Source organism: Crocuta crocuta, unplaced genomic scaffold, assembly GCF_008692635.1.
Source record: "Crocuta crocuta isolate KB4526 unplaced genomic scaffold, BGI_CrCroc_1.0 scaffold751, whole genome shotgun sequence".
Taxonomy (NCBI): domain Eukaryota; kingdom Metazoa; phylum Chordata; class Mammalia; order Carnivora; family Hyaenidae; genus Crocuta; species Crocuta crocuta.
The window spans coordinates 1,334,349-1,361,081 of NW_027530353.1; the positions used below are offsets into that span (position 1 = coordinate 1,334,349).

The following is a 26,733-nucleotide window of genomic DNA, read 5'->3' on the forward strand; positions in this document are numbered from 1 at the left end:
CTAGGGCACGAGCATGGAGCCAAAAAGGCTTGGAACGGGACAACTCAACCACATGCCATCTAGAGAACTGATGGGGCCCTGAAGGGCACAGTGAATCAGATCCGTCGGAATTTCAGTTCCATTCATGGATTTCAAGTAGGGAAGTGACAGGTTGGATTACAGTTTCAAGAGATCACACTTGAAGGAGGCGGGTAGCACACAGACTGAAGAGCCTAGACTGAGGTTTAGACAAAATAGAGGCCTGGGGGATGAGCACTCTAGGAATTGAAAGGAGGAAGAATCAACAGGACTTGCAGACAGTACAGGATGCAGACAGGGTGCGGCTGGAAGGCCCCAGGGTTCTGGAGTAGTGTCTTCGCTGAACGGTACGGCCACCAAGACAGAGACAACAGAGGACCTCTGGAGAAAGAGTGAGCTCAGGGTCTGGGAGACCTCTCGGCTACCGTGCTGAGATTTCAATTAGACAACTGGATCAATAGAAGCTGGAGCTCAGCAGGGAATTCTTGGCTTAGAGACAGAGATTTTGGCGACATTAGCATACACACGATCACTGAAAATGTAGCTGTGGACGAAAGTCCCTAGGACCTCTCAGAGAATAAGAATAGAAAGTCTTCAACCAAACCTAGGGGACATCCACATCAAAGGTACCAATGAGTGGTCTGGGAAAGTGAGCTTAACCTCTTGTGCTTCATTTGGCTCATTTGAAAAACGGACATAATGCACTGATTTTTTTTTTAACATGACACCGAGAGCACAGGCAACAAAAGCAAAAATAAACAAGTGGAACTACATCTAACTAAAAAGAAACTTCTGCACAGCAAAGGAAACAATCAACAAAATGAAAAGCCAACCTATGGCATGGCAGAAAATATCTGCAAGGACCTCCTATAATTCAATAGCAAAGAAACAAATAACCCAATTGAAAACTAGGCAAAGTGCCTGAATAGATATTTTTCCAAAGAAGACATACTAATGGTCAACAGGTCGATGAAAAAAGGCTCAACATCATTAATCTTCAGGGAAAGGCAAATCAAAACCACACCGAGATGTCACCTTACACCTGTTAGGATAGCTATTAGCAAAAACACAAGCAATAACAACTGCTTGCAAGGATGTGAAGAAAAGCGAGCTGTTGTAGGCTGTTGGTGGGAATATAAATTGGTGCGCCCACTATGGAAAATTCTATGGAGTTTCCTCAAAAATTTAAAAAGAGAACTACTATATAATTCAGCAATCTTGCTTCCTGGTGCATATCCAGAAGAAATGAAATCACTCTCTTGAAGAGGTATCTGAACCCTCGTGTTCATTGCACCACTACTCACGATAGCTATGGGAACAATCTAAGCGTCAATGGATGAATGTATATTTAAAAAGCGATATATAAATAACAAAACATTATTCTTCCTTAAAAAAGAAAGGAACTCAGCCATTTTCGCAACATGAATGAACCTGGAGCACATTATACTAATTGAAATAAGCCAGACACATAAAAAAAACTACATCATTTCATTTCTATATATGGAATCTAAAGAAGTCAAACTCATAAAAGCAGAGAATGGAACAGTTATCACCAAAATTGGGAGAAGAGGAAAATGGGGAAATGTTATTCAAAGTGTACGAAAACTCAGTGCAGGAAGAAGAAGTCTGGACAGCTACTGTACCGTGTGGGGACTACAGTCAATAAAACTGTATTGTAGATGTGAAATTTGTGGAGAGAGTTGATCTTGTGTCCTCACCACACATATACCAAAGATAGTTACGTGAGGTGATGGGTGTATTAATGAGCTTGACGGTGGATCTTTTCACAATGTGTAGCTATGTCAAAACACCACACTGTGTAACTAAAATACATAAACTTATTTGGCAAGTGGTCCTCAGTAAAGCTGGAAAGAAAAGAGAATAAAGGAAAATTTAAAAGTATCAAAATTTAAAACCAATTTTTGACACATAATAAGCAAACTAGTAACTGACAGTTACCACATCATCACCATCATCTTATCAATTTGTTTATTTTTTAGTTTCAAGTTTTATTTGAATTCTAGTTAGTTAACATAAAGTGTAACATTAGTTTCAAGAGTAGAATTCAGTGACTCATCACCAACCTGAGATCAAGAGCGGAGCTGAGATCAAGAGTCATATATTTTCTCTGTGCTGTCAGTACAGAGCCCGCTTTGGATCCTTTGCCCCCCTCTCTGCCCCTCCCCTGCTCATTCTCTCTCTTTCTCTCTCTCTCTCTCAAAATAAACAAATAAACTTTTAAAAAGTTAAGAAAAAGAAATGCTCCTTCTGAATCCCAACCACAGATGCTCTGCGATGCACAGGTATACAGCTTCCAAGGGGTCCTTCCCCCAACAGCTCCCTTAGACCTTTGCCATTACTTGAAGTTCAGACCTTTTCCAACTCACCTCCATGGCTCACTTTAATAAAAACAACAACAACAAAGACATCTCACCACAGCTGCCCCAACCTCTTTCCACCAAACCTAAAAGATATCTGCCCCTTCCCTCCTGCTCAGCTCCTCATTTCCCGACTCCAACCACATTCTCTACCCTGACGCCTACCTCTGTATCCAGCTCCTGACCCCATCCCCTCCCCCTTCATCTGCTACACGTGTCTGCACCAAGGTCCTCTAGGTTAAGGTCGAAAGGGTTCACAGACCACAAACAGGCAATTAAAATGCCTGAGCTAGGAGGTCCTCAAAGTGGCTTGCCCAGGTCTGGCACTTAACCCACAGCTGAGGGAACAATCAGCACAGCCTTCCCAGGCGTCACCTGAGTGTCTTCGACTATGGTGGGAGTTTGGATGGCAAAGTCAGAGAGGCAGGAAAGGAGCAGAGGTCACACAGCCCCTCCAGGGCTCTGCAGCAGCCAGGCTGGGCGCTGACTAAAGCCTGTGTGTCATCATCCACTCAGAAGCACCATGCATCAGTTAAAAAACAAAGATGCCCGGGCCTGCCGAGAGACAGTGGTCACAGTCTGTGGCTCCAGCCCACACACAGAGTTAAGTGGGGGGGTTTCCCATGGCCTCCCTCAACACTAAGCCATTTCTCCTTTTACAAGTAATCAACTGAGTCAATGAGGAATTGACTCCAAGACTCCCAGCCAATGCACAACAAGTTGAGATTCTCCAACACGTGGTCATGTCATCATCTGCTAACATCCATGTGTTCCTTTCCCCTCAAAACCCATATGTTGAAATCCTAATGCCTGATGCGATGGTATTAGGAGGTGGGTCCTCAGGGAGGTGATCAGATCACAAAGCTCTCAAAATGAGATTAGTGCTCTTGCAAGAGATGCCGCCCAGACCCCTTGCTCGTTCTACCAAGGAAGAACACAGCAAGAAGGCGTTCGGCTATGAATCAGGAAGACAGCCCTCACAGGGCTCCAGCACGCTGGGGCCTTGATCTGAGACTTCCCAACCTCCAGAGCTGTAAGAAGTACATTTCAGTGGTCTATTTTGTTAGAGCAGCCCAAGTGGACTGAGACATTATCCAGACACATGTTGACAAGTTTAACAGGAGGAGATAAAGAACGTTAATGTAGAAGATAATTAGAAGAAACATAGAGCCCTCAATTTCAGTTTTAAAAACTATACCTTACAGTATACATCTCTACAAGTGTTGTGAGGAATTGTGGGTTACCAGGAGCCCTTGTCAAAGAGATTTAAACTCCGTGTGAATCTCCTGGCTTGTCTTACCTGTCTATGACCAGGCAGGAGAGCTGTGATGGAGCCAGTCAGATCAGACTTATAGGGCAGAGCGCCCTTCATGTTCAAATAAGACACCATGCGGAAGAGACGGGAAGCCAGCCAAAGGCTTCGTGACAAAATATACTTAGTGCTGAACTCACTCTTTCTTAGTAGTGCACTAAGGACCCAGCCCACTTAACTAAGCAGCTCCAGAATCAATCTTTGACGACAGGATCATAGGAGAGCACAACACAAATACGACACAAATGGACGACAACAAAATGACCTTGCAGACCTCAAAGATGCAGTACCTCATGAAGCCTATGAAAGGAACACAGAATCAGGCAGTTAAGCCATAATAACGACTCAACAGATGCTCAAAGGAAAATGGTAGGAATAAAAAAGACCAAGAGAATCTAGACGTGGGCGATGGGGATGGAGGGTTGCTTACTAGAGCAAATAATTCTGGGGAAAAAAAATAAGAAAAAAAATGGTACTATGATTAGTCCTCTGACTTTCAATGCCAAGTAAAGACTATCCTATTATTCATCATGTATTTTTGTCAGAAAAATTAATCTGTCGCCCCACCCCTAAAATTGTCTCATAATTCTAAAAATGAATAGCTAGATAAAATTTATGTTTTTTTTTTTATTTTAGAGAGAGACAGAGAGAGAGACTGCACAAGCAGGGGAGAGGGGCAAAGGGAAACAGAGAGAGAATCTTAAGCAGGCTCCCTGTGGAGCCTGAGGCGGGGCTCAGGACCCTGGGATCTCAGGACCCCTGGGACGCTAAGGGCTGTGTCCCATGCTGAGGGGCTGACACTGTGATTCTACGTCTTCTGAAGAGCCCAAGAATGCAGAACCAGAACCAGGGTAAATATAATGCGACATTTCTGCTCAATATAACAGAAAACGTTAACAATTAAGTCGTCCAAAAAGCTGATGCATTGTTTCCACCACTGCAGGGGTCCAAACAGATAGAGCTAACTAAGTTCAGGCGAGTACAGGTGAGTACGGCGCTCCACTCTTCTGAGTCCACAGCTAATCAATGACCTTCGCCTTTCCTCCTATAGCTCCTTCACCCAAGGTCATTACTCAGGGACCTATTTACTCATGCAAATATTGACTGAGTCCTACTCTGTGGCAGGTACTGTTCTAAGAGCTAGAGATTTTTCAGTCAACACAACGGAGAACACCTGTGCCCCTATGTTAATTGCATCAGGTTTTGAAAGTAACAAACACAAAGCTGGGAACTGGTCTGAGCAAGGGGTCTGGGAGGAGAATTGGGTTGGAATTTTACAGAGCGTGATGAAGACAGGCCTCCTGAAGGGTGGCATTTGAGAGGCCCCATCAACAGGAAATGATCCACGTGAGTGCTAGGAAAATTACGTGTCATCCCAAGGCTGGATAATCAAGTGACCACTAGCCTAATCCATACACTTCTAGAGTCACTTCCCCCCAGTTGGCCTTAACAGCTGTGCACAAGCCGAAAGAAAGCAAGAGCCAGTGAGAGCCCCAAGTCTGGCCGCAGGGCCCCTGGCCCTCCTCGCATACCAGGAGCCAGGCTTTTCCTTCAAGGCCTCACCACGGGGTTCAACTCTCATCCATCAGCACCCAGCCAGCCATGGAGCTTCCAGAGATAACAAAGTCCCCACAGTCTTCTCTTTCATGCAAATCGCATGTTGCCCTGATTCTTAAAATCTCTACAGAGTGGGAGGGTTGAAAAGGTTTATTTCAGAGAACTGGCACCCAAAAGCTGCCACAATCGTTGGCACTCCAGGCTACAGGAAACATTTGGCAAGAAATATACTACTAAGGATACGGTGTAAATGTCAACAACCCGACCTCCAGAAAGAGCCGGCCCTGACAACACCTAGAAACTAAGGAGCTCTCATAAAAAGCCCCTGGGAGGCATACATACCCTTACAGCTTAATGACTCCCCAGGTTCAACTAAAGCACAATCCAACGTGAAACTCACTGGTTGGGAAGGTGCCCTGCAGCTGAGTGAAGGCCACCGGGAGACAGCCTAGCACTCGTCACCCTTCCTGGGGGCACTCGGACAGCCCAGTGCACAGAAAACCAGCAGAGAACGTTAGCATCTGATGGCCCACAAAAGGCTGTGGGCTTCCCCTACTCTGGGACCACGTTCTCGACCTCAGCGCCTGGGCAGCTGGCACACACGACAGGGAAATGGGGGACATGAAAGTAGGGTCCTCATCCCCTTCTCATGCCATTCCCAGGAAGCTCTGAGTTCATCCAAAGGAAAGGTCACTTGCGGAATGAGCTCCCCAGAAGCCTCCCTGCAGAAGGGATGGGGCCAGCCACAGCCTGCTCCTCCTTCATCGCTGCCTAGGTGGCGGGGGGAGGGGGGACACCCCACCAGGGTTTCCTAGGAGGTCCTGCTGACCCATGCCTGCAGGGCAGCCACAGCCCTTAAGGGCCCCCCGCCTTTCACTCTCCCACTTGTCCAGGTTGGAGGCCAAAGCATATGGTTCCCCTGAGAGAGTGTGCCTCCGCTCCTAGGGCAGAGTTTGCTGGGCTCCCAGTCTCATGGGACACGTACCTCTCCAAGTCCACCCGGCCTCAGGCCACACTAGGTGCACATCCTTCCCCGTCTCTGCATGTGCAGCCGTGGCAAGGCCAGCAGCGCAGGCCGGGGAAGCGGAGCCCCACTGCCCGCGTGTCTGTCTCACAGCACGTTTCACAGCAGTGAGACTGAGCGCAAGTGCTTTCCCATTGTCCACGGGAACGAAAATGCGGGTAAGAGGAATTGCTGAGTTACTATGTGTCATCCGTGAGTATCTGTCATGCTCAGAGCAGTGCCTGAAACCCGGCCAGCGCTCTACAAAGGCTGGTCAAGTAAGAAAACAAACACGCAGTCCTGCCGTCGAACAGGGAAGTGAACTGCTGGGGATGGGAAGGCACGGGAGGAGAGTCCTCCTCAACACAGGGTCTAGTCCCCTGCCGACCCCAGCACTGCCTGCCTGCCCGAGGACAAAGTCCCTGCCTGCTTCCAGCGGGTGCCGGCAAGGGAGAGAGTGTGCAGGGCCGCGAGTGAAGAACCCCCTTATCCAGGGGGCTGCAGGATCCACTGCGCCACAAGTGCAACGAAGCCGGTTCAGGCAGAAAGAACAAAGGAACAAAGACAACCGGCTATGCCAGCTTGCAGCGGACTGTGACAGGCCAGCGAACGGTCCCCGAGATGGTCTGAGGTCTTACGGTGAAGAGACTCGGCCTCTCACCTATTTGGCAAGTGATGGATGAGGCCGGGGACCTCTAAAGCGTCACAAGGTGCCCTGACAACAACCAAGTGGAGATGAAATCCAGGGCAGCCAACTGAAGATGAAAACATCCCGGGTATCTAGCTCATGTACCGAATTCCACGTGACGGGTTATACAACAACAACCACAACCTCTGCTGAATTCCTGAGAGAGACCACTCTCCCCCAGAGACAAAGGAGATGCTCAGGACAGCCATCTGGTAAAAGTGGGCTACACCACACCATTCTATTGCATACAAAAATTACCAATCTTCTCGATATTTGAGTCTGTGAAAGCCTCAGCTTGGAGTCTGCTGCTTTCACTGCGGTCACAGCGCTGCCTTCAAGAGGTTTTCAACCTTTCAGACAGGAGTTGAACACTCTCTCGAAAGGAGACATTCCTAGGCAACCAAGCAGCCTGTTTGGAAAGCACCGGGTCCCTGAGGCGGCCCCGACTCCGTCCAGGGCACAGCACCTCACACACTAACCACCTGGGAGGTAGAACCCATGGCGCGAGAGATCATTTCCTCAAGGGCTGATCTGAAAAGGAGGTTAGGAGGCCAGCCCTGCAGGCCGAAGTACAGATGCTCTGGTTTTGAGGGACAGCCTGGTCTCAGAGTCACGTCTCCGTCGTTCCGTCACGGCGGAGATGGCATTCCTAAGGCCTCCAAATCCTGAACAAACAGAAAGAATGCAAGTGCCGAGGCACTCACAGAAGTAGGAGATACCAAGCCAGAGGGCCATGAGGTACAAAAACAAGAAGTCCGCCTGGGACAAGCAGCTTTTCCATCAACCTTCCTTGGGAGAGTTCCCACCCAACTAAGGAGACGTTCCCACCCCACGTTGCCTAAGAATTATTTTATAATCAATTCAGAAAATGAAGTCTTTTCCAGCACAGATCTCCAACTAGGACAGAGTTCTGACAACCCTCTAAAATGGAAAAGACAGAAAGAAGCCTAAGTTATTCATCGCCCATTTCCTTTGATGTCATTGACTGAATGCAAATTGCCTTCCGTAATCAGGCCGAATAGGGAGTCGGACAAACCCTAATTCAGACTCCTTACCCCAAAGTCCCATTAGATCCCAATTTAAAGAACCCGCTTTAGCAAAAGGGGGAGGTCCCGGCCCCCATCAGAGGGTGCAACTTTCTAAGCAGGGTGGGGGGGAGGCACGGGGGCTTGAGTCCCACTGGCGCTTCCACTCCAAGTCGCTTCCACAAGTTCCCGGGCCGGGCTCCAACAAATCACGCCCACCACCCAAACTCTCCTTGGAATGCTTGTCTGGAATCTGAAGACCCTGCGATTCATTTTCACAGGCAGGGATGTTTCCCNACTGCCCTGACCTCCTCCCACAACAAGTCCGCGGGTTCGCACCTCCAGCCGCCAGCCCACTCCCACCTCCAAGGGCAAGCCGGCAGCCGCGACTCTGCGCCTGCGCCGCTCCCAGACCACCGCCCCTCCCCCCCCAACCGAAAGCCCCACTCGATCTCGGGGCCTCCTCCTCTAGGGAGGGGGAAGTACAATGCATAAAGGTCACTCCTGAGTCCTCCAGATCCCCTGGAGAAACTAGAGGAAGAACCCTGGAGCATGAGGCAGTGGGGGTGGGGAGGGGCAGGCGGTGTCGGGTGGGGATGGAAGAGGAAGGCAGAGAGAAGCAGAGCAGGGGGGAGGCCGGACGGGACCCTGTCACCAGGATCCCTACTTATTCAGCACCGGGGCTGACACGGGTCCGCTAGAAAGGCTGTGGTTCTCAGCCAGTGGCCCTTTCGTGTTCTCCCAGACGGTCTTCCAGGGGGCGTCGAGGCGGCGCCCCGCGCCGGGCCGCAGGCATTGTCCGGGTTNGCAGCCTGTGGCTCCGGGTCCTCTCCGGGTGTGCGCCGCTGTCGGGTCGGCAACGGGTCCTCCGTGGGGCGTGCGCCAGGACAGAGGGGGCGGCAGCCCCTGGCCGGCCCGCGGGACCTGGGGGCTCTGGGCGGCCGGAGGTCGCGCAGCCACAGCGCCGAGCGCAGCGCAGCTTCCTCCCCTCTCCGTCCCCTCCCCCCGGCTNACTGGGAGCCGAGCCGGGCAGGGCGCTCAGCTGAAAACGTGGAGCCTGCTTTGCCTTCTGTGTCTCCCTCCCTCTCTGCCCCTCCCGCACTAGGGCTCTGTCTCTGTCTCTCTCTCTCAAAAATAAGTAAACATCAAGAAATCTTTTTTAAATAAATAAAAATCGAAGTCAAAACGTTGTGATGCTTTCTTCCCAGTCTCCTGTCTCTCCTGGGTGCCCTCTGCCTGGTTCTAGATGACCGGTGTATGCTTGGCAGGAACTGATAATAGGGTGAGGGCTGGCCGGCCAGGCCGTTTCCCCGAGTGCTGAAGAGGAGGGCACACGAATCTCTGAACAAGTCACAAGAGGAAGACAAGTCTAAGACAACCACTCCTAAAGAAGACAGGACTTGCTCTCATCTGTTGTTTGGGGCAGGCCTACTCCCCTGCCCCTGATGAAGGAAGACCCCAGAACCTGGGCTTTTGTGTCCTCAAAGGAAGCAAATACATGAGTGACTGGGCTTGGCCCGGAGTCTGATGGCAGAGCTCAGCTTTCCTCCCAGGGAGATGGCATGAATGATGGGCATGTAGTTCATGGATTCCACCCGTAGGTGTCTACACCACCTTTCTGCTGAGCACTCTCCTGGGCATTGGGGATAGTAGCGGTGAACGACATAGACACAGTAGCTATCCTCTAGGTTGAAGTGTGGACTTCAGTCCAGTGAGGGGCAATGGATAATTAGAAGGAAGACATTAAGGTGTGCATGTCAAATTACAAGTTGCCAGGAAGAAAAATAAATGATGTGCACTACTTAGGAGGTATGGCAGGTGCCACCAGAAATAAGAGAGGCAGGCCAGGCCTCTCTGGTAAATTGTCAGGAGCAGAGACCTAAAGGGAGGGAGAAGAACCGAAAAAGCCCTAAAATAGGAGCAGCCAGGGCCCAGGGAACTTTCACCTAGGATCAGTGCCGTGAGGCCATGTGCGCCTCTCGAGATGTGGTAGAACTTGAATTCAAAGACAAAATAGGACCCACAATCTGGGGCAGTTATTAGTTCAGGAAAACAACCCATTATCCACAATTGCCAGCCTACTATCTCTAAGTCAGACTTGCAGAAAATCAAACCACTATCTCTTACAGTCTAGAAAGCCAAACAATAACCCCTGTCACGTTGGCCCCAAATGGCTAGGACTTGATTAGTAATTGACAGCTTTCATACATTTTGTCCCCACTTTCAATTTAGAATTAATCAGAGAAAAAGCCACATCTACTCCCCTAACCAACCCCACAGCATGGCCCACTTCTAGTTACCTCACCTACACTTTCTCCATGACAACAGCCTCCAGTCAGGGCATCCTGGAAGCCTTCCCTTTAGTTCTACCTTCATGCTTTCCTATTCCGCTGCCTGCCTTTGAGTCTCTGTCCAATACGAGAGAGAGCGGCGCACGCCCTTGATATACCAAGCTCTGAGTAAATAGCCTTTGCCTATGCTCATTTGCTTAGTCGTCATTTATTTCCCTTGTACACTGGAGGAGTCATTCCTTATAGAAGTAAGAGCAGTGAGGCGCCTGGGTGGCTCAGTCGGTTAAGCCTCTGACTTCAGCTCAGGTCATGATCTCATGGCCCCTGGGTTCGAGCCCCGTGTCGGGCTCTGTACTAACAGCCAGCTCAGAGCCTGGAGCCTGTTTCAGATTCTGTATCTCCCTCTCTCTGACCCTCTCTTGCTCACATTGTCTCTCTCTCTCTTTGTCTCTCTGTCTTTCTCTCTCTCTCTAAGAAATAAATAAAACAAAAAAAAAAAAGAGTGGAATTACTCATGTCTTTCCCATAACTTCGATTACCTCCAGTTTTCTAATTTCCACTTTGAAACAAATAGACAGCAACTTGAGAATCTAAGCTCTAGGCTGGGGTGACCACCAGCATAAGTAATGGCCCTTACTTTCAACTTGGTAAGGAGACTAGTTGTTACTGAGGTGAGGATGTTGGACTAAAGGAAAGGGGAGAGGTTGACTCAGAAAAACCACTCAATACCCCAGAGTTGGTGTAAAGATGATTTTCATCTGAAGACATAGGAGATTCAACAGATGCCAAAAGAAGTCTTCTAGGAGCTTCTCTGATGTGACTCAAACCATCGACTGCTGGGAAATGAGATAAATTCTCTTTTGATTGGGTCTACTCATAGGAAGAAGATGGAGAATACATCTATCATAAATCCCCTAAGGCTCATGGCCACAAAAAGATAGGAAAAGACCATTCACACCCACAGAAACAAATCTTTCTTATCTCAATCCAAAACACCAGAAACAACAAGCATTGGCAAGGATATAGAGAAAAAGGAACCCCTGCGCACTGGGGATGAGAATGCTAATTGGTCTAGCCACTGTGGAAAACAGGATAGAGGTTCCTCAAGAAATACAATCAAACTACCATACAATCCAGAATCACACCCCTGGATACTTAATCTAAAAATGCAAAAGCACTAATTCAAAGGGATACATGCACCCCTATGTTTATTGTAGCATTATTCGGAATAGCTAAGCTATGGAGGCAGTCCAAGAATCCGTAGATAGAGGAATGGATACAGAAGAAGTGGTAGATATGAAATGGAATGTTATTTAGCCATAAAAAGAATGAAATACTGCCATGTGCAACAACATGGACAGAGAAGAGAGTATAATGCAAAAGAAGTCAGGCAGAAAAAGACAAATACCCTATGATCTCACTCCCATGGAACTTCAGGAGAAAACAAACAAGCAAAAGAAAACAAGAGAAAGAAACAAACCAAGAACAAACTCTTCACGGTAGACAACGAACGAACTGAGGGTTAGCAGAGAGGAAGTTTGCGTGGGAAGGCGAGGAGGGGAATGGATGAAATAGGCGATGGAGAGTACAGAACACACTTACCAGGATGAAAAACTAAAACAGCTTTCTTTTTTTTTTTTTTTTTACAAATAGTTTATTGTCAAATTAGTTTCCACATAACACCCAGTGCAGATCCCCACAAGTGCCCTCCTCCATGCCCATCCCCCTTCCCCCCACATCCATCAGTCCTCAGTTTTTGTTAGCATTCAAGAGTCTCTCATGGTTTGCCTCTCTCCCTTTCCCCACCATTTCCGCCCTTCTTCTCCCCCTTGTTCCTCCGTCAGGTTCCTCCTAATCCTCCTATACGTGCAAACATATGGTATTTGTCCTTCTCTGCCTGACTTATTTCGCTCAGCATAACACCCTCAAGGTCCATCCATGTTGCTACACATGGCCAGATTTCATTGTTTCTGATTGCCATGTAGTATTCCATGGTATAGATAAACCACATCTTCTTGATCCATTCATCTGTTGATGGACACTTAGGCTCTTTCCATGTTTTAGCTATTGTGGAGAGTGCTGCTATGAACATTGGGGTACATGTGCTCCTATGCCTCAGCATTTCTGTATCCCTTGGGTAAATTCCTAGCAGTGCTATTGCTGGGTCATAGGGGAGTTCTATTGTTAGTTTCCTGAGGAAACTCCACACCATAAAACAGCTTTCTTATCTCCCATGTGTCCTCCTAAACTTCCATTGTCCTTTTATCTTTTTAATGTTTATTTAGTTTTGAGGGAGAGAGACAGAGACAGAGAGAGAAAGAGAGAGAGCGCACCTAACGGAGGGAAGACAGAGAGAGACAGAGACCCAGAAACCAACGCAGGCTCCAGGCTCTGAGCTGTCAGCACAGAGTCTGACACGGGGCTCAAACTCACAAGGCATGAGATCACGACCTGAGCTGAAGTCAGACGCTTAACACACTGAGCCACCCAGGCGCCCCAACCCTACTAGATGTGAACAGGTCAAAATTCTACATAGTATGACTTTTTTCCTTATTTTTATAGTTAAGTTTTTTAATTTTAATTCCAGTAGAGTTGACACACAGCACTATACCAGTTTCAGGTGCACAATAGAGTGATTTAACAATATGGCAATTTAACAATTGTATACATTACTCAGTGTCACCATGATAGGTGACCTCATTATTTCCCATTTCACCCATGCCCCACCCGCCTGCCCTCTGGTAACCATTACTCTATTCTTTATAGTTAAGAGTCTGTTCCTTGGTTTCTCTCTCTCTCTCTCTCTCTCTCTGCTCTCTTCTTTTGTTTTGTTTCTTAAATTGCACATATGAGTGAGATCATATGGTATTTGGTCTTTTTCCTGAGTGACTTGTTGCACTCAGCACTATACTCTCTAGCTCAAACCATGTCATTGCAAACAGCAATATTTCATTTTCTCTATGACTGAATAATAAAAGTTCCATTGTATATATGTATATACATCTTCTTTATCCATTCATCTATCAGTGGACACTTGGGCTGCTTCCCTGTCTTGTTCATTGTAAATAAAGCTGCAAGAAATATAAGGGTGCATGTATCCCATTGAATTAGTGCTTTTGTATTTTGGAAGTGGGTATCAGTGGGACAGTTCCTGGATTATAGGCTACTTCTGTGTTTAATTTTTTGAGAAACCTCTGAAACAGGGTGATTGTTGAAGAGACCACCAAACGATGAATAGAAGCGAGGCAAGATTTTATTTATGGCCAGGCCAAACCTGATCTCCTGATCTCATGGAGAAATGCAGAGAATGGCCCCGAACAAAGGTGCTGATGAGCTTATATGGATCTCAGTAAAGCAGAACATGTCATTATTTAGTTAGCCAATTACATTCTACAGCATACTGTGGTAGCCAACTGCACTGTGACACTCAGGTGTTAGTTCTGGCAGAGACCTATCGATTTTAAGTTCTTTGTCTTCAAATGACCAACCGTAATTAGACATTTGAGAAGCCGTGGGGTAGTGACTACGTGACAGACCACCGGGGTAGAATGGTGACGTGGTGTTCTGTAACCTTACGTACAGGGTGTGGGTATGGCCAGCCAGGACAGGGAAGTACAAGCTTGCCAAGCAGATTTACAAAAGCAGAAATAGCGTGTTAGTATTTAACCGTGCTTGAGGTTCACCTACAAGACCTCCAAAGCATTTTTTACAGTGACTGCACCAATTCGCATTCCCGCCCATTCGTTTACATCCTCGCCAACTCCTGTTGTTTGTTGTGTCTTTTATTTTAGCCATTCTGACAATGTGGGCTGATATCCCATTGTACTTTTGATTTGCATTTTTTTCTTTTAATTTTTTTAATGTTTTATTTATTTCTGAGAGAGAGACAGAGTGAGCAGGACAGGGGTAAATAGAGAAAGAGATACACAATCTGAAACAGGCTCCAGGCTCTGAGCTAGCTGTCAGCACAGAGCTCAACGCAGGGCTCGAACCCACGAACTGTGAGATCATGACTTGAGCTGAAGTCGGACACTTAACCAACTGAGCCACCCAGGTGCCCCTGATTTGCATTTTCTATGAATTAAAACAACATCATTGTTAAACACTAAGGAAAAGGGAGGAAATTTGCAGTAATTGGACATAGATTGTGCTAGATTTACTCTCTGAATACAATAGAGAATTTAATTTTTCAACAAATGCGGAAGGCGGATAGCATTATGCCTTTTTCACACATTAGGTATAAAGACCAAAAGTAACTTTCCCAAACTTGTCAACGAGTAGCAGGTGATACTAGACCTGAACTTTATCAGGCTCCAAAGTCATATATCCTTTTTATACCAAAGGGAGAGTTCCTTGAAGAGCTGTGTTCTGCACTCATGAAGTCCTCAGGAGCTTCACTGTAGTAGTGCAGAGAAGCACTGTGAGTAAGAAAAAGCAAGCGTCTTAGATCTGTTAATGCCTCGCATGGTTGCATTGCTTGGGGATGGAATTAACCCTCTTGATCTAACTAACCGAAGAGGAGAATGAAAGCCGTACTTTTCACTAGTTTTGTTTGCTACCAACAGCTTTTCTCAAAAGCTGCTCTTGAGTAATAATAAGTAGAAGTAAGAGACTTTAGGTTTTGCTCCATGAGTAAAGGTCCTTGGAGTCTTGCCAACTCTCCTGATTAAGGTCCTATGCTTTCAGGACTGTGCCTGCCTCTCAAGGGCATAGAGAAGAGACACATGGTAGAGAATAACTCTGAAATGATCTAGACAGCCCTTAGCCCCGCATACTTGTTCAGATGTTAGATCGTACACGTTCGGAAGAGCCAATGCAATGGGTCAGGCGTGAGTCAATGTCGGAGGAGAAAGCAGCTCAGTATGAAGCAATAGGGAGAGTTAGGGACTATGGCCAAATTCAAAAGTAGGCATCATTCAGTCAATGATGTTTAGAACATTGAACTGGCTATATAAGACATATTGACTATCACTGTGGGCCAAGTTCAGTTTGTGACCCTTGGTCTGTAACAGGAAGCTTGGCCTAAATAAACCCTAACTGCAAAGGGATATTTGGAACGACTCCCCACCAAATTCCTACGATACATCCCAGTCCTTGACTCTCCTAAGGTACAGGGCAAGTCTCTTTTATACAGGCTATATCTATCTGCACACTCATAGCAGAGTCATTCCCATTCGGAAAGGGAGAAACAGGAGAAATGGGTGGCAGGTTGTAGGCAAGTTCAAATCCTAGCTTGTCCTCCGAATTCTCCAGCTATCCACTCAGTCCCTGGGATCCCTTCTTTCCCAAATAAGGCCCCAACTTTATAAAGAGATGGTAGATATTAGAAACTGTAGACGACACCCCCAAAAGGTATATAAATAATGTTCCAAAAGTTGTGCCAGATGTACAGTCCTACAGAAATAGAGATTTATGGTACAGCTGTCCCCTTTAGTGCAATGATGGGTCTCAAAATATTGGAACTGGCCCAATTAGTCAACTTTGGGGACGCACAGTAAATGATGATGTGTGGCCACTAGAAAATAGAAGGGAACAGGACTGTGCCTGTCCGCCGTGGGGACATCAGTTACCACAAGAACAGGGTCCTGGATCCCTCACCTCCCAACCTGTCACACAACTCATAAACTCACACAAACACACCTACGACACTCAAAGCAAAAGGACTGGACACATGGATACCATGTCTTATGGGCAGTAATTTCTTGGTAGAAGTACATCTTTTCTCTTCACATTTATTCGTATTTATTATTTTTAACTTTATTTGTTTTGAGAGAGAAGGAGTATCCTGAGCGGGGCTTCGTGCTGTCACTGAGGAGGCTGACCTGGGGTTCGATCCCATGAACCATGAGATCATGACCTGAGCCAAAATTGAGTCGGATGCTCGACTGATTGAGGCAACTTGGTGCCTGTCCTCATTATTTAAATTTATATTTTACTAAATACGTGTCATCTGTCTAAAACTTCCAATAACTATATGCTTTATAACATTATATATTGGTGGTAAATAGGAAGATTTAATATTTGATTTTGGCATTTGTATAATATGCACAGTAGACTAATTTATACATTGTCAGGGAAAATGAAAGATTTTAAAGTATCTCTTTGATATGATTTTAGTGACTGGGAGCATCCTAAGTCTTTTTTATATTAAACATATAAATATATGGCAAATATGACTTCTAAAGTGTTCTTATTTTAAGTTTATTTTGAGAAAAAGAGAGTGTGCATTTGTGCATATGAGTCAGGGAGGAGCGGAGAGAATCCCAGTCCAGGCTCCCAGCTCTGCACAGAGCCTGTCAAGTGGGACTTGATCTCATGAACTGAGAGATCATGACCTGAGACCTGATCAAGAGTCAGAGGCTCAACTGACTGAGCCGCCAGGTGCCTCAACAGCTAATCTTTTTTTTTTTTTTTTTTCCCTAGGAGAGATAGAGAGAGAGACAGCGTGAGCAGGGGAGGGTCAGAGAGAGAGGGAGACACAGAATCTGAAGCAGGCTCCAGGCTCTGAGCTGGCAGTCAGCACAGAGCCCGACGCGGGGCTCGAACCCACGAACCGTGAGATCATGACCTAAGCGAAAGTCGGACGCTTAACCGACTAAGTCACCCAGGCGCCCCTCAACTAGCTAATCTTTTGAAGTGTGTCAGAGGTAACAGGAAACTGGGTCACTGGTGTCAAGGGGTTTGAAAATGGAGCCAGGAGGCCATTAAGGAGGTAGCCCTTACACATGTCCTCACTGGCTGGGACCTGAACTTCGGAGCAGGACCACATATTGTGGGGGCTCTGCAGGGACACCCACAACTTGCAACAGTAACAAACTTGTGCTCAACGCAGGCCTCGGCAACCAGGTGTTTAGCTGAGATTAGTTTCCTGCCACCCACACCAATTCCAGTTCCTTGTAAACAATGTGCACAGTCATTCCTTTTTGTCTTTAATCACTGCTAACCGCTGGTCCCTAGGGGACCACAATCTGGGTTTCTACCTATATTTGTGCCCCCAAAGGCAATGCTAACACCCCAAATAAATGCCTTTGTTTTAGTTCAATTCTGTCTCTTTTCTCAGGTGTCAAAATGGTAGTTAGTAAAGCAAGGTTTTATTGCATCCCAGTTATAAGAACAAACAATGAGCTACTGGATGCTGGGAGAGGACAATGACCATGGTGGGGAATCGTTATCCTTGACAGCTACTCCACTACGGAAGAGACAGAAGAAAAATGTACTTGGAGGTGGTGACTGGGCAAGAAATAGCTGCCACTCTTCTGGGATCCATCAGTGTCCACATATGCTGGGCCAACTGGAAGCTTTATTATCTGGTCTGCCAGAGCTGTGACAGGCTGACAAGAATCACTGTATTTTCAGGGGAATGGAAAACTCACATGCTTAAGAAAAGGAAGCCCCGATGGTGTTTTTAAATTATGCTTTAAAATGCTTAAAAATGACTCGGGTGGGTGTCCTTTTATACTTCAAGCAGAAGGGTCCTTTGTTGTGTCTGCAGTGAGATAGTGGGCATGGATGGAAAGTAACAGTGAGGCTTTACCCAGCATTCCCTACGAGAGGGGAAAGAATGATACTTGTCAGGAAATCTGCAGCAGCACAATGGCAATGCTGCAGGCTCCTTCTACCTGCCTCCCTTTTAAATTTCCCCGCGGATGTCCTGTCAGCCCTGATTCTTACCTCTTCTCCATACCCTGGCTTCCCAGGGTCAAAAGTGAACGCAGTCTTGCTAGGAAGCTGCTGCCTCCAGTGCTCACCCAGCTAGCTGCACAGTCTGTGCAAGTGTCAGTTCCGGCAACTCCCTTTTCTCCTAAGAGTGATACTCTGTATATACAGTTTAGAGCTTTTCTCTACGGAGAGAGCTGAAAAAACTCCCTGTGCTGGAGAATCCGTTCCTACGGTGGTTAAAGATGCTTTGGGCGCCTGTACCAGTTGCAGCTGAAAACACTGATGTTTGGATGTTGATAGTTCTGATCAATGGTGGATTGATGCTAAACAAGCTTTGGGACTGCCAGTCCCTCATGTGAAGTCGGGAAACTGTGTTTCTGAACACTAAGGTGGTGATTGTGTGTGGTGGGTAGTGACCTGGTGTGTGGACACACAGGGGAGGGAAAGCTGTGTTGTTCAACGTGCGTCCCAAGGATTTAGAGCGTATGAAGTCTTTCTGTGGTTGGCACCAAATATATTGAGCAAGTTCTGTTAGATTCTTATGTATCAGTCACCTCCGTGTCTTGCATGGATTAGAAAACTTGCATTTTCCCGGGCACCTGGGTGGTGAAGTGAGTTGAGCGTCCAACTCTTGATTTTGTTTCAGGTACTGACCTCACGGGCCTGTGATCAAACCCCACATCAAGTTCTGCACTAAGCATGGAGCAGCCCGCAGATATACTCTCTGTCTCTCGCTCTGGCCCTTCAATTATCTCGCTCTCTCTTTTTTTTTTTTGAAAACAAAAAAATTTTAAAAAAACAAAAAATTTAAATACAAAAGTTTTCAAAAATAATTTGCATATTTCCCATTAGTTTAAGTGACTCCATAAAAGGAATAGTCCAGCATATGACTCTTGATCTTGGGAGGCTGAGTTGCCACTCCTCATTGGGTTGGGGGTTCCTCAAAAAAGTTGTCTATTAACTCTCACGTTTCATTACGTGATTACATGTTTTATTACAATACAGCATTGCTTATATTGGTTTTTATTATGTTTTCAGTTTTCCCTAATGTTATATATGCTTACTGACAGAATGTTTATGAGTCTATGGCATTCCCTGCAGAGGTTTGCATTGATGGTAAACAGTTTGTAGGGAGTAGAAGTCTAAAAGATTTGGCGAAATCCTGGTTTTTACTTTTTTTGGGTTGTTTACGTTTTATTGGCCTTAAAGAAGGGCAGCCTTTAAATATCCGTTAAGAAACCAAAGGACTATGGGTGCCTGGGTGGCTCAGTCGGTTAAGTGTTTGACTTCGGCTCAGGTCATGATCTCATGGTTTGTGGGTTCCGGCTCTGTGCTGATAGCCAGCTCAGAGCCTGGAGCCTGTTTCAGATTCTGTATCTCCCTCTCTCTCTGACCCTCCCCTGGTCATGCTCGCTCTCTCTCTCAGAGATGAATAAAACATTAAAAATTAAAAAAAAAAGAAAGAAAGAAAGCATTAAAAAAATTTTTTTAAAGCCAATGGACTAGGACACAACTATTTTAGAATCTCCAATAAATGTATTTGAATACTTTCGGGAAAGCTTTGTAAACAGAGCCTCTTTCTTATTAACAAGGAACCTTCTCTTCTAAAAGACTGGTTAAAGTAGTCGGGTAACAAAGAGGCAATCTTGTACAAGTCCCATTTAACCTATATCCTTGTAGATCATAGGCCCCCCTCCCCACTTCCAGTGCTGCCCCTTTAAAGCTGCAGACCACTACCTGTCTGTGTGGACACATAACACATGCCATCTTCTCTGCGGGAGGTGTTGCATTTGGCCGCTGCCCCAGACATTCTGCCAGCCGAATCTATCTTATGAACTTGCAGTGCTATTTTGGTGAAACGGCTTTCGGGGTGTGAAATGTTTGGACAGTACCCTGGCTGTTTATTGCAGGAAATGGGGTTCGATTTGTTTCCACTGCTCAGGCTTTAGAAAACTCCAAGTGTGTTGACCCTGCAGGATCCAGTATTTGGGGAGTGGGCATAGAAGGTTGAACGAGAGCTGCAGTGATGGCAGCGCCGAGACATTTGTCTGGGCTGGAAATGGGATACAAGTGCAGAAGTTATCCTGGAAGCCTTTCCTCTCTGACCTGAGTTGTTCCTCTATGGAACCTCATTTGGCGCTAAACGCCCAGATCGTTTTCTCTACCATCTGCTGATGGGAAAATGGAAGCTGATTGTGTAGTCTTGGGTTTTGCTTTAGGCCAGATCCCTAAGACTGAGCCACCAGTTCCTTCTGCACGTACCCTCTTGTCTTCATCCCCAAGTCAAGTCACCGAGAGCCTGTTAGCTCTGCTACTCTAGCTGCTGTCGCTCTCTGGGCATCAGGGACCTACCACGTAGATGTCACACGTCTAGGAGAGTCCCTGTGTCTGGTTTACACTTCGTATGTTTCCCACTCTCTAAACATGCTCCCCCTGGGATTCTCCTCAAGGCACCACTGTCCGGCCCTGCCATTTCCTCGATTCTTCCATCTTTCTCATACCGGAGCGTGACATCCATTAGCATGGCATTTTCTCCGTCCTTCAGTATTTCTTTACTAAGCCTTCCTGTCTCTGCTCCCAGTGGCTCTACACTTTCTAGACTATAGCGCCTATCCTTGGGACCCCAAACACTCTCCCAACATTTGCTCGGGGACTTCTCCAATAATTCTTAATAAACCAAGAGATTAAACTACTAAATACAAGTATGCAGCAGCCAGTCCAGTTTAGGAACATTTCAATGATTCCCACGACCCTGAGGCTTAAGAATAAACTCTTCTATTAAAAATTTTTTAAAAATAATTATTCATTTTTGAGCGAGAGAGAGGAGAGAGAGAGAGAGAGAGAACACTAGTGGGGGTGCGGCAGAAAGAGAGGGAGACAAAATCCAGCAGGCTACAGGCCCTGAGCTGTCAGCACAGAGCCCGACATGGAGCTCGAACTTGTGAAACGCAAGATCATGACCTGAGCTTAACTGACTAAGCCACCCAGGCCCCCCTAGAGTTCAAAGTCTTTAATGTACATATATTTAACCGAATATAACATATCATGTATAAGTAACTGCATATACTATCTGGGGGTGACTGAGTGGCTCAGCAAGTTAAGCGTCAGACTTTGGCTCAGGTCATGATCTCCGGATTCGTGAGTTCAAGCCTCGCATCCGGCTCTCTACTGTCAGCACAGGCCCCACTTTGAATCCTCTGTCTCCCTCTCTCCCTGCCCCTCCCTGTCATCTCAATGAAAAGTAAAGAAACATTTAAAAACATCATATCTACACAGGTGTAATATGCATAACGTATTTGATCTGTATTTACAGACAGTGAGTGTTCTGCAATGTTTCCCCTCCTTGCTGGTCTCTCTTCTCTGCCCTGTCCCACTCATCAGTCCTTCTGCACACACCTCACGTTCGCCTAGTCGCTGGGGGTGTTGTGGGCCTCTGTGTCTGCTTGTCAGGAAAAGCACTGTGCATTTCCTCACTTCCCTCAGTGCATGACACACCCCATCCTTAGTCCACGTGGAATATTTGACAGCGTCCTGGTATTTCTTCTCTCTATTTCTTTCCTATTCTGATCGCCTCCTGAACACAGGGCCCAGGATTTAACGTTTGGCTGATACCCTGGTACTTGTATGTGTTTTTGCAGTTTCTTAGTATTTGTGCGTATGTTTAATTTCCATTTATACAAACACTCTGCGTTGTAGACTTCATTCTCTTACCTTTTAAAAAACGTAGAGGCTTTTGAGAGGCAACCGACAAAATAGGAGAAGATGTTGGCAAAAGGTGTATCTGCTAAGCAGCTAATATCTCACATACAGAAGGAACTTATACACCCAACACCAGGAAACAAATAATCCAGTTTACAAATGGGAAGAGGACAGAGACATTTTCCCAAAGAACACATACTGCTGGCCAAAACACACAGGAAAAGGTGCTCAAAATCAGAGAAATGCAAATCAAAACCCCGGTAAGATACCGTCTTACACTGTCAGAATGGCTTCAAAAAAGACAAGAAATAACAAGAGTTGGCGAAATGTAGAGAAAAGGACACACTTGTGCACTGTAGGAGAGAATGTAAATTGGTGCAGCACTGTGGAAAGCAGTATGAAGGCTTCTCAAAAACTGGTAACTAAAACTCCCCTCTAATCCAATAGTGGCAGTAGTGAGCATTGACTCAAGGAAAATGGAAACACTGATTTAAAAAGATGTGTGCACCACTGTGTTATTGACAGTCGCACGATAGGGAAGCACCCCAAGTTTCCACTGATAGATGAATAGAGACAGAAGGCACGGTATATGTACAGTTTTATCTACACCGTGGATTATTACTCAGCCAGTAAAAGGGATGAGATCTTGCCATTGCTGAGAACGTGGGTAGATCTAAAGGGTATTATGCAGAAAGAAATAAGTCAGACTGAGAAAGACAAATGCTGAATGATTTCACTTGCAGGTGGAATCTAAAAAGAAAAAGCATTATAAACAAAGAAAAAGCAGAACTGGACTTCTAAATACAGAGACCAAACAGACCGTTGCCAGAGGGGAGAGGCATGGGGGTTACGGGCAAAATGGATAATGAGTAGGGGGTAGGAAATATGGCTTCCAATAATGCAATGACCAGAACACAAGGACGAAAGGAACACGATATTATCCATGGAATTGTGATTTCTTTGTATGGTGACACACGGTGGCTACGCCTGTGTGATGATTCATAGCAAACTGTTGAATCACTATGGTACATGCCTGAAATTAGTGTAACACTGCATGTAAAGTGTACTCAACAGTTTAAAATAAACAAAATAGGGGCGCCTGGGTGGCTTAGTCGGTTCAGCGTCCGACTTTCGCTTGGGTCATGATCTCGCGGTTCGTGGGTTCGAGCCCCGCGTCAGGCTCTGTGCTGACTGCCAGCTCAGAGCCTGGAGCCTGTTTCAGTCTGTGACTCCCTCTCTCTCTGACCCTCCCCTGCTCACGCTGTCTCTCTCTCTCTCTCCTAGAAATAAATAAAACATTTTAAAAAAATAATAATAAATAAACAAAATAATATACAGTAGATATGGGGAAAATATCTACAAAGTTTTCTGGGCGAATATCGAGGCCATAGCTCCTTACAGCTCTAGAATATTCCAAAGAGGGAGTTCTGGAGGTTGTACACAGCAGCAGCCCACTCGTCTTCTACCGGGTGTGACTTGCATCCCCTACAGTTGTGCAGGGTGATCTCTGTGGACATTCCTCACGTTCTATTTGAGACCCGGTTGGACCTGGGCTCTCGGGGGTTTGGGGCCACAACCTCTTCTCCTTTGCCTCTCTTCTCTTGTCTCTCTCAGGAAATCATAAAAACCTAGTCTGAACCTACCCTAGTGTTGTGGTGCAGAGGCGCACGTGGGAAAATGGTGACTTTCTCCCTCTCGCATGGTCGTCTCCAGGCTGACTCATTTGCCGGCCAACACTCTTGTCTTCCCAAGGGTCGGGGCCTTTGCCTGCCTCCCTGTCTCTCCTTCCCTGCCCTCCTCAGCACAGTGGCAGAGCCTGGGAATGCCAGCCACTGGCATTTCTTTGCCAGAATGCCAGTTGCTAGCTGTTCCTCAGAGAGCCGTCAGCAGGAGAATCCAGGAGAGGAAGGAGGTGACCAACGAAATCCAAAAGGCTGGGTGCTCCGTCAGATACAAGATGGAGAGCCCATGACCTGGCCCATCGTCTGTGCGGGAAGGACGCATCTGGGGGGGTGGGAGGGCACCCCAAAGCTGCCCTTTCCCACAGGGCACCCTGTGCCTTGGGCTGCAGAGGTTCCCTGTGTGGGAGAGGCTGCTCTGTGCGTGTATCAGTAGCCTGGGCAGAGGTGAGGCCCGCTGGCTGTGCTCACCAGACCTCACTCCTCTGGGAGAGTTCATAGCCAGGTACCCAGCCAACGCCCCCTCCTGGTGACTGTGTTCATGTGCAGAGTGACCTCTGCTGGGGACGCTGTGCAGCCAACAGGAGACTGGGTCCCAGGGGAAGCAGAGGAGTTCGGCTCTTGGAACATGACTTAGTGTCTCCGGCTTCCTTTCCCTGACTGCTCAGGAAGCCATGTTATCAGAATGCCAAACAAGGGCAACTCTGTTGAAGCAAGAAGTCACTTCTGTCTACAAGGCAGGTCAGTGTGGAAATAGCAAGTGCGGAGTGTGTCTGCCCAGGCGCCCTGTGATTTAAAACCAGCAGGCAGGGCGCCTGGGTGGCTTAGTCGGTTGGGCATCCGACTTTCACTTAGGTCATGATCTCACGGTTTGTGGGTTCNTGCCTTGGGCTGCAGAGGTTCCCTGTGTGGGAGAGGCTGCTCTGTGCGTGTATCAGTAGCCTGGGCAGAGGTGAGGCCCGCTGGCTGTGCTCACCAGACCTCACTCCTCTGGGAGAGTTCATAGCCAGGTACCCAGCCAACGCCCCCTCCTGGTGACTGTGTTCATGTGCAGAGTGACCTCTGCTGGGGACGCTGTGCAGCCAACAGGAGACTGGGTCCCAGGGGAAGCAGAGGAGTTCGGCTCTTGGAACATGACTTAGTGTCTCCGGCTTCCTTTCCCTGACTGCTCAGGAAGCCATGTTATCAGAATGCCAAACAAGGGCAACTCTGTTGAAGCAAGAAGTCACTTCTGTCTACAAGGCAGGTCAGTGTGGAAATAGCAAGTGCGGAGTGTGTCTGCCCAGGCGCCCTGTGATTTAAAACCAGCAGGCAGGGCGCCTGGGTGGCTTAGTCGGTTGGGCATCCGACTTTCACTTAGGTCATGATCTCACGGTTTGTGGGTTCGAGCCCCGCGTCGGGCTCTGTGCTGACTGCCAGCTCAGAGCCTGGAGCCTATTTCGGTCTGTGACTCCCTCTCTCTCTGACCCTCCCCTGCTCACGCTGTCTCTCTCTCTCTCCTAGAAATAAATAAAACATAAAAAAATTAAAAAAATAAAATAAAATAAAATAAAACCAGCAGGTGATGCAAGCACATCTCCCCTAAGCCACTTGTGAGCTCGGCATGTCTGTGTCTCTGCTTTCCTTTATCACTGGGGTATTTTCTTTCTAGCTTTTAATTGTATTTATTTATTTTGAGAAAGAAAGAGAGAGAGAAGGCCCAAAGGAAAGGAGAGAGAATGCAAGCAGACTTCCTCCTGACAGCACACTGCCTGACCTAAGGCTTGATCTCAAGAACCCTGAGATCATGACAGGAGCCGACATCAAGAATCCAACATGTGACTGACTGACACGCGGAGGCACCTCCTGATGCAAATCTCCATTTCTTAATAGATGTCCACTCTCCATAGTTGTCTGGCCTGCTCTCATCAAGGATTTTTTTTTTTAAGGAGCTAAAGAAAACACAAGCGCAGGAAGCAGGCAGAGGGAGAGAAAGCATCTTAAGCACTTTCCATGCCCAGCGTGGCCCAATGTACGGGGCTCACTCACAAACACCGAGGTCATGGCCAAGGCCAACATCAAGAGCAGGAGGCAGAACCGACAGAGCCACCCAGGCACGTCTCCTGAATGGTGATTGTCAAGCAGCTCTGAGCTAGTGTTGCTGCCTGAGCTGCTCATAGACATTGCTTCAGAAACAGGACTGTGGAGCAAGCGGTATGTTCACGGTGGGCTGCAGGGCTCCAAACAGAAGTTTCTTCCACCGTGCAATCCAGACACAGAATCACAGAATCACAAGTGCAGTTGCATCTAATGTGATGAAGTTGGTGAACGTCACTCTCTGTCTCCATGACCCACGTGATGTTCACGGTGGAGAAAGTGCGGTAAAATGAGCAGAGGCAGGAATTACCGAAATTATCTCTATCCAGGGCTTCCTAAACTTCTTAATCTCTCCCATCCCCTCCTGTGGTTTCTCTTTTGTCGTCCATCCCTAATAACCACCTCTGTGGGGTTGAGAAACTAGAGTGGGAATTCCCCCAGGGGCATGCATATATTTATGTGCATTGCACATTCTGGAACTGGGGAAATAAGCACTGGATGAATCTGTGGAATTAGGGAACACGGGGGAATGTGGGCCAAGGGCCCTTCCAGCTCCAGACCTGCCATCTTTGGGCATCAGCCTGTGATCAGAACGTCCCTCAGAAAATGCAGTGTTTCCCTTTCTCCAGAGCAGGGTCCCCTGAGAAATGTCCGTGCCTTTGGGGACACTGGGGACAGCCAGGGGGGCAGAGGCATGGCACACATCTAGAAGACCGCAGGGTCATTTCGCCAAGGGCTCCAGTCCCTCCCTCAGTCCCGGGGCTCGGAGGCCCCCCCTAGCGTAGGGCTGATAGCTAGGATAGAGATCGTGACTCCTCACTGTAGCAGCTACTGCATTTAGCTACTTATTTTTCCAGGTGCACTGCCCAAAAGTTTCCTTTCTGGACAGACGGGATCAATGACGCATCACCGTACACCCCCCGGGTCACGTTCTCTGGCCCCCGTTCTGTCCCTATGACTCACTGCATGATTGCGTGTACCTTGTCTCTGCTGCTTGAGCCACTGCTCCTGCCACTCTTCACCCTTTCCGCCATCGTCTCCGGCAGCGTAGGACAGCCCACCCAGGGCCGGGCAGGGACGCTGGTGCCCCCAGCACCAATGCAGTTGTAATGCCTTGAGGGAAGGAGTGACCTCTGGGTCTCTGAGCAGCATGCTTAGGGCTGGCTGTGCAGGTGGCACACCCCACATGCATTCCTACGTTCCTGATGCCTCCTGCCCTTCTCCTGCCCTCCTCAACAGGGTACCAAGGAACTCCCAGTAGTTTGACCTCACTGGCCCAGTATACTGTCCAGAACGTCAACACCGTTTGCAGGTGTGCAGGGGAGTCCATTAAATCCCAAATCTATAC

General features: G+C 47.3%; 1 protein-coding gene across 1 annotated transcript in view; it reads right to left on the reverse strand.

The window, feature by feature from the left end:
• Nucleotides 1–26,419, reverse strand: part of VOPP1 (VOPP1 WW domain binding protein) — a 104,169-nt gene extending 77,750 nt beyond the window's left edge. Inside the window, exon 1 of the mRNA XM_077765835.1 lies at nucleotides 26,366–26,419. Coding sequence (XP_077621961.1) covers nucleotides 26,366–26,419 — 54 coding nt within the window. The remainder of the gene's footprint in view (nucleotides 1–26,365) is intronic.
• Nucleotides 26,420–26,733: the final 314 nt, after the last annotated feature.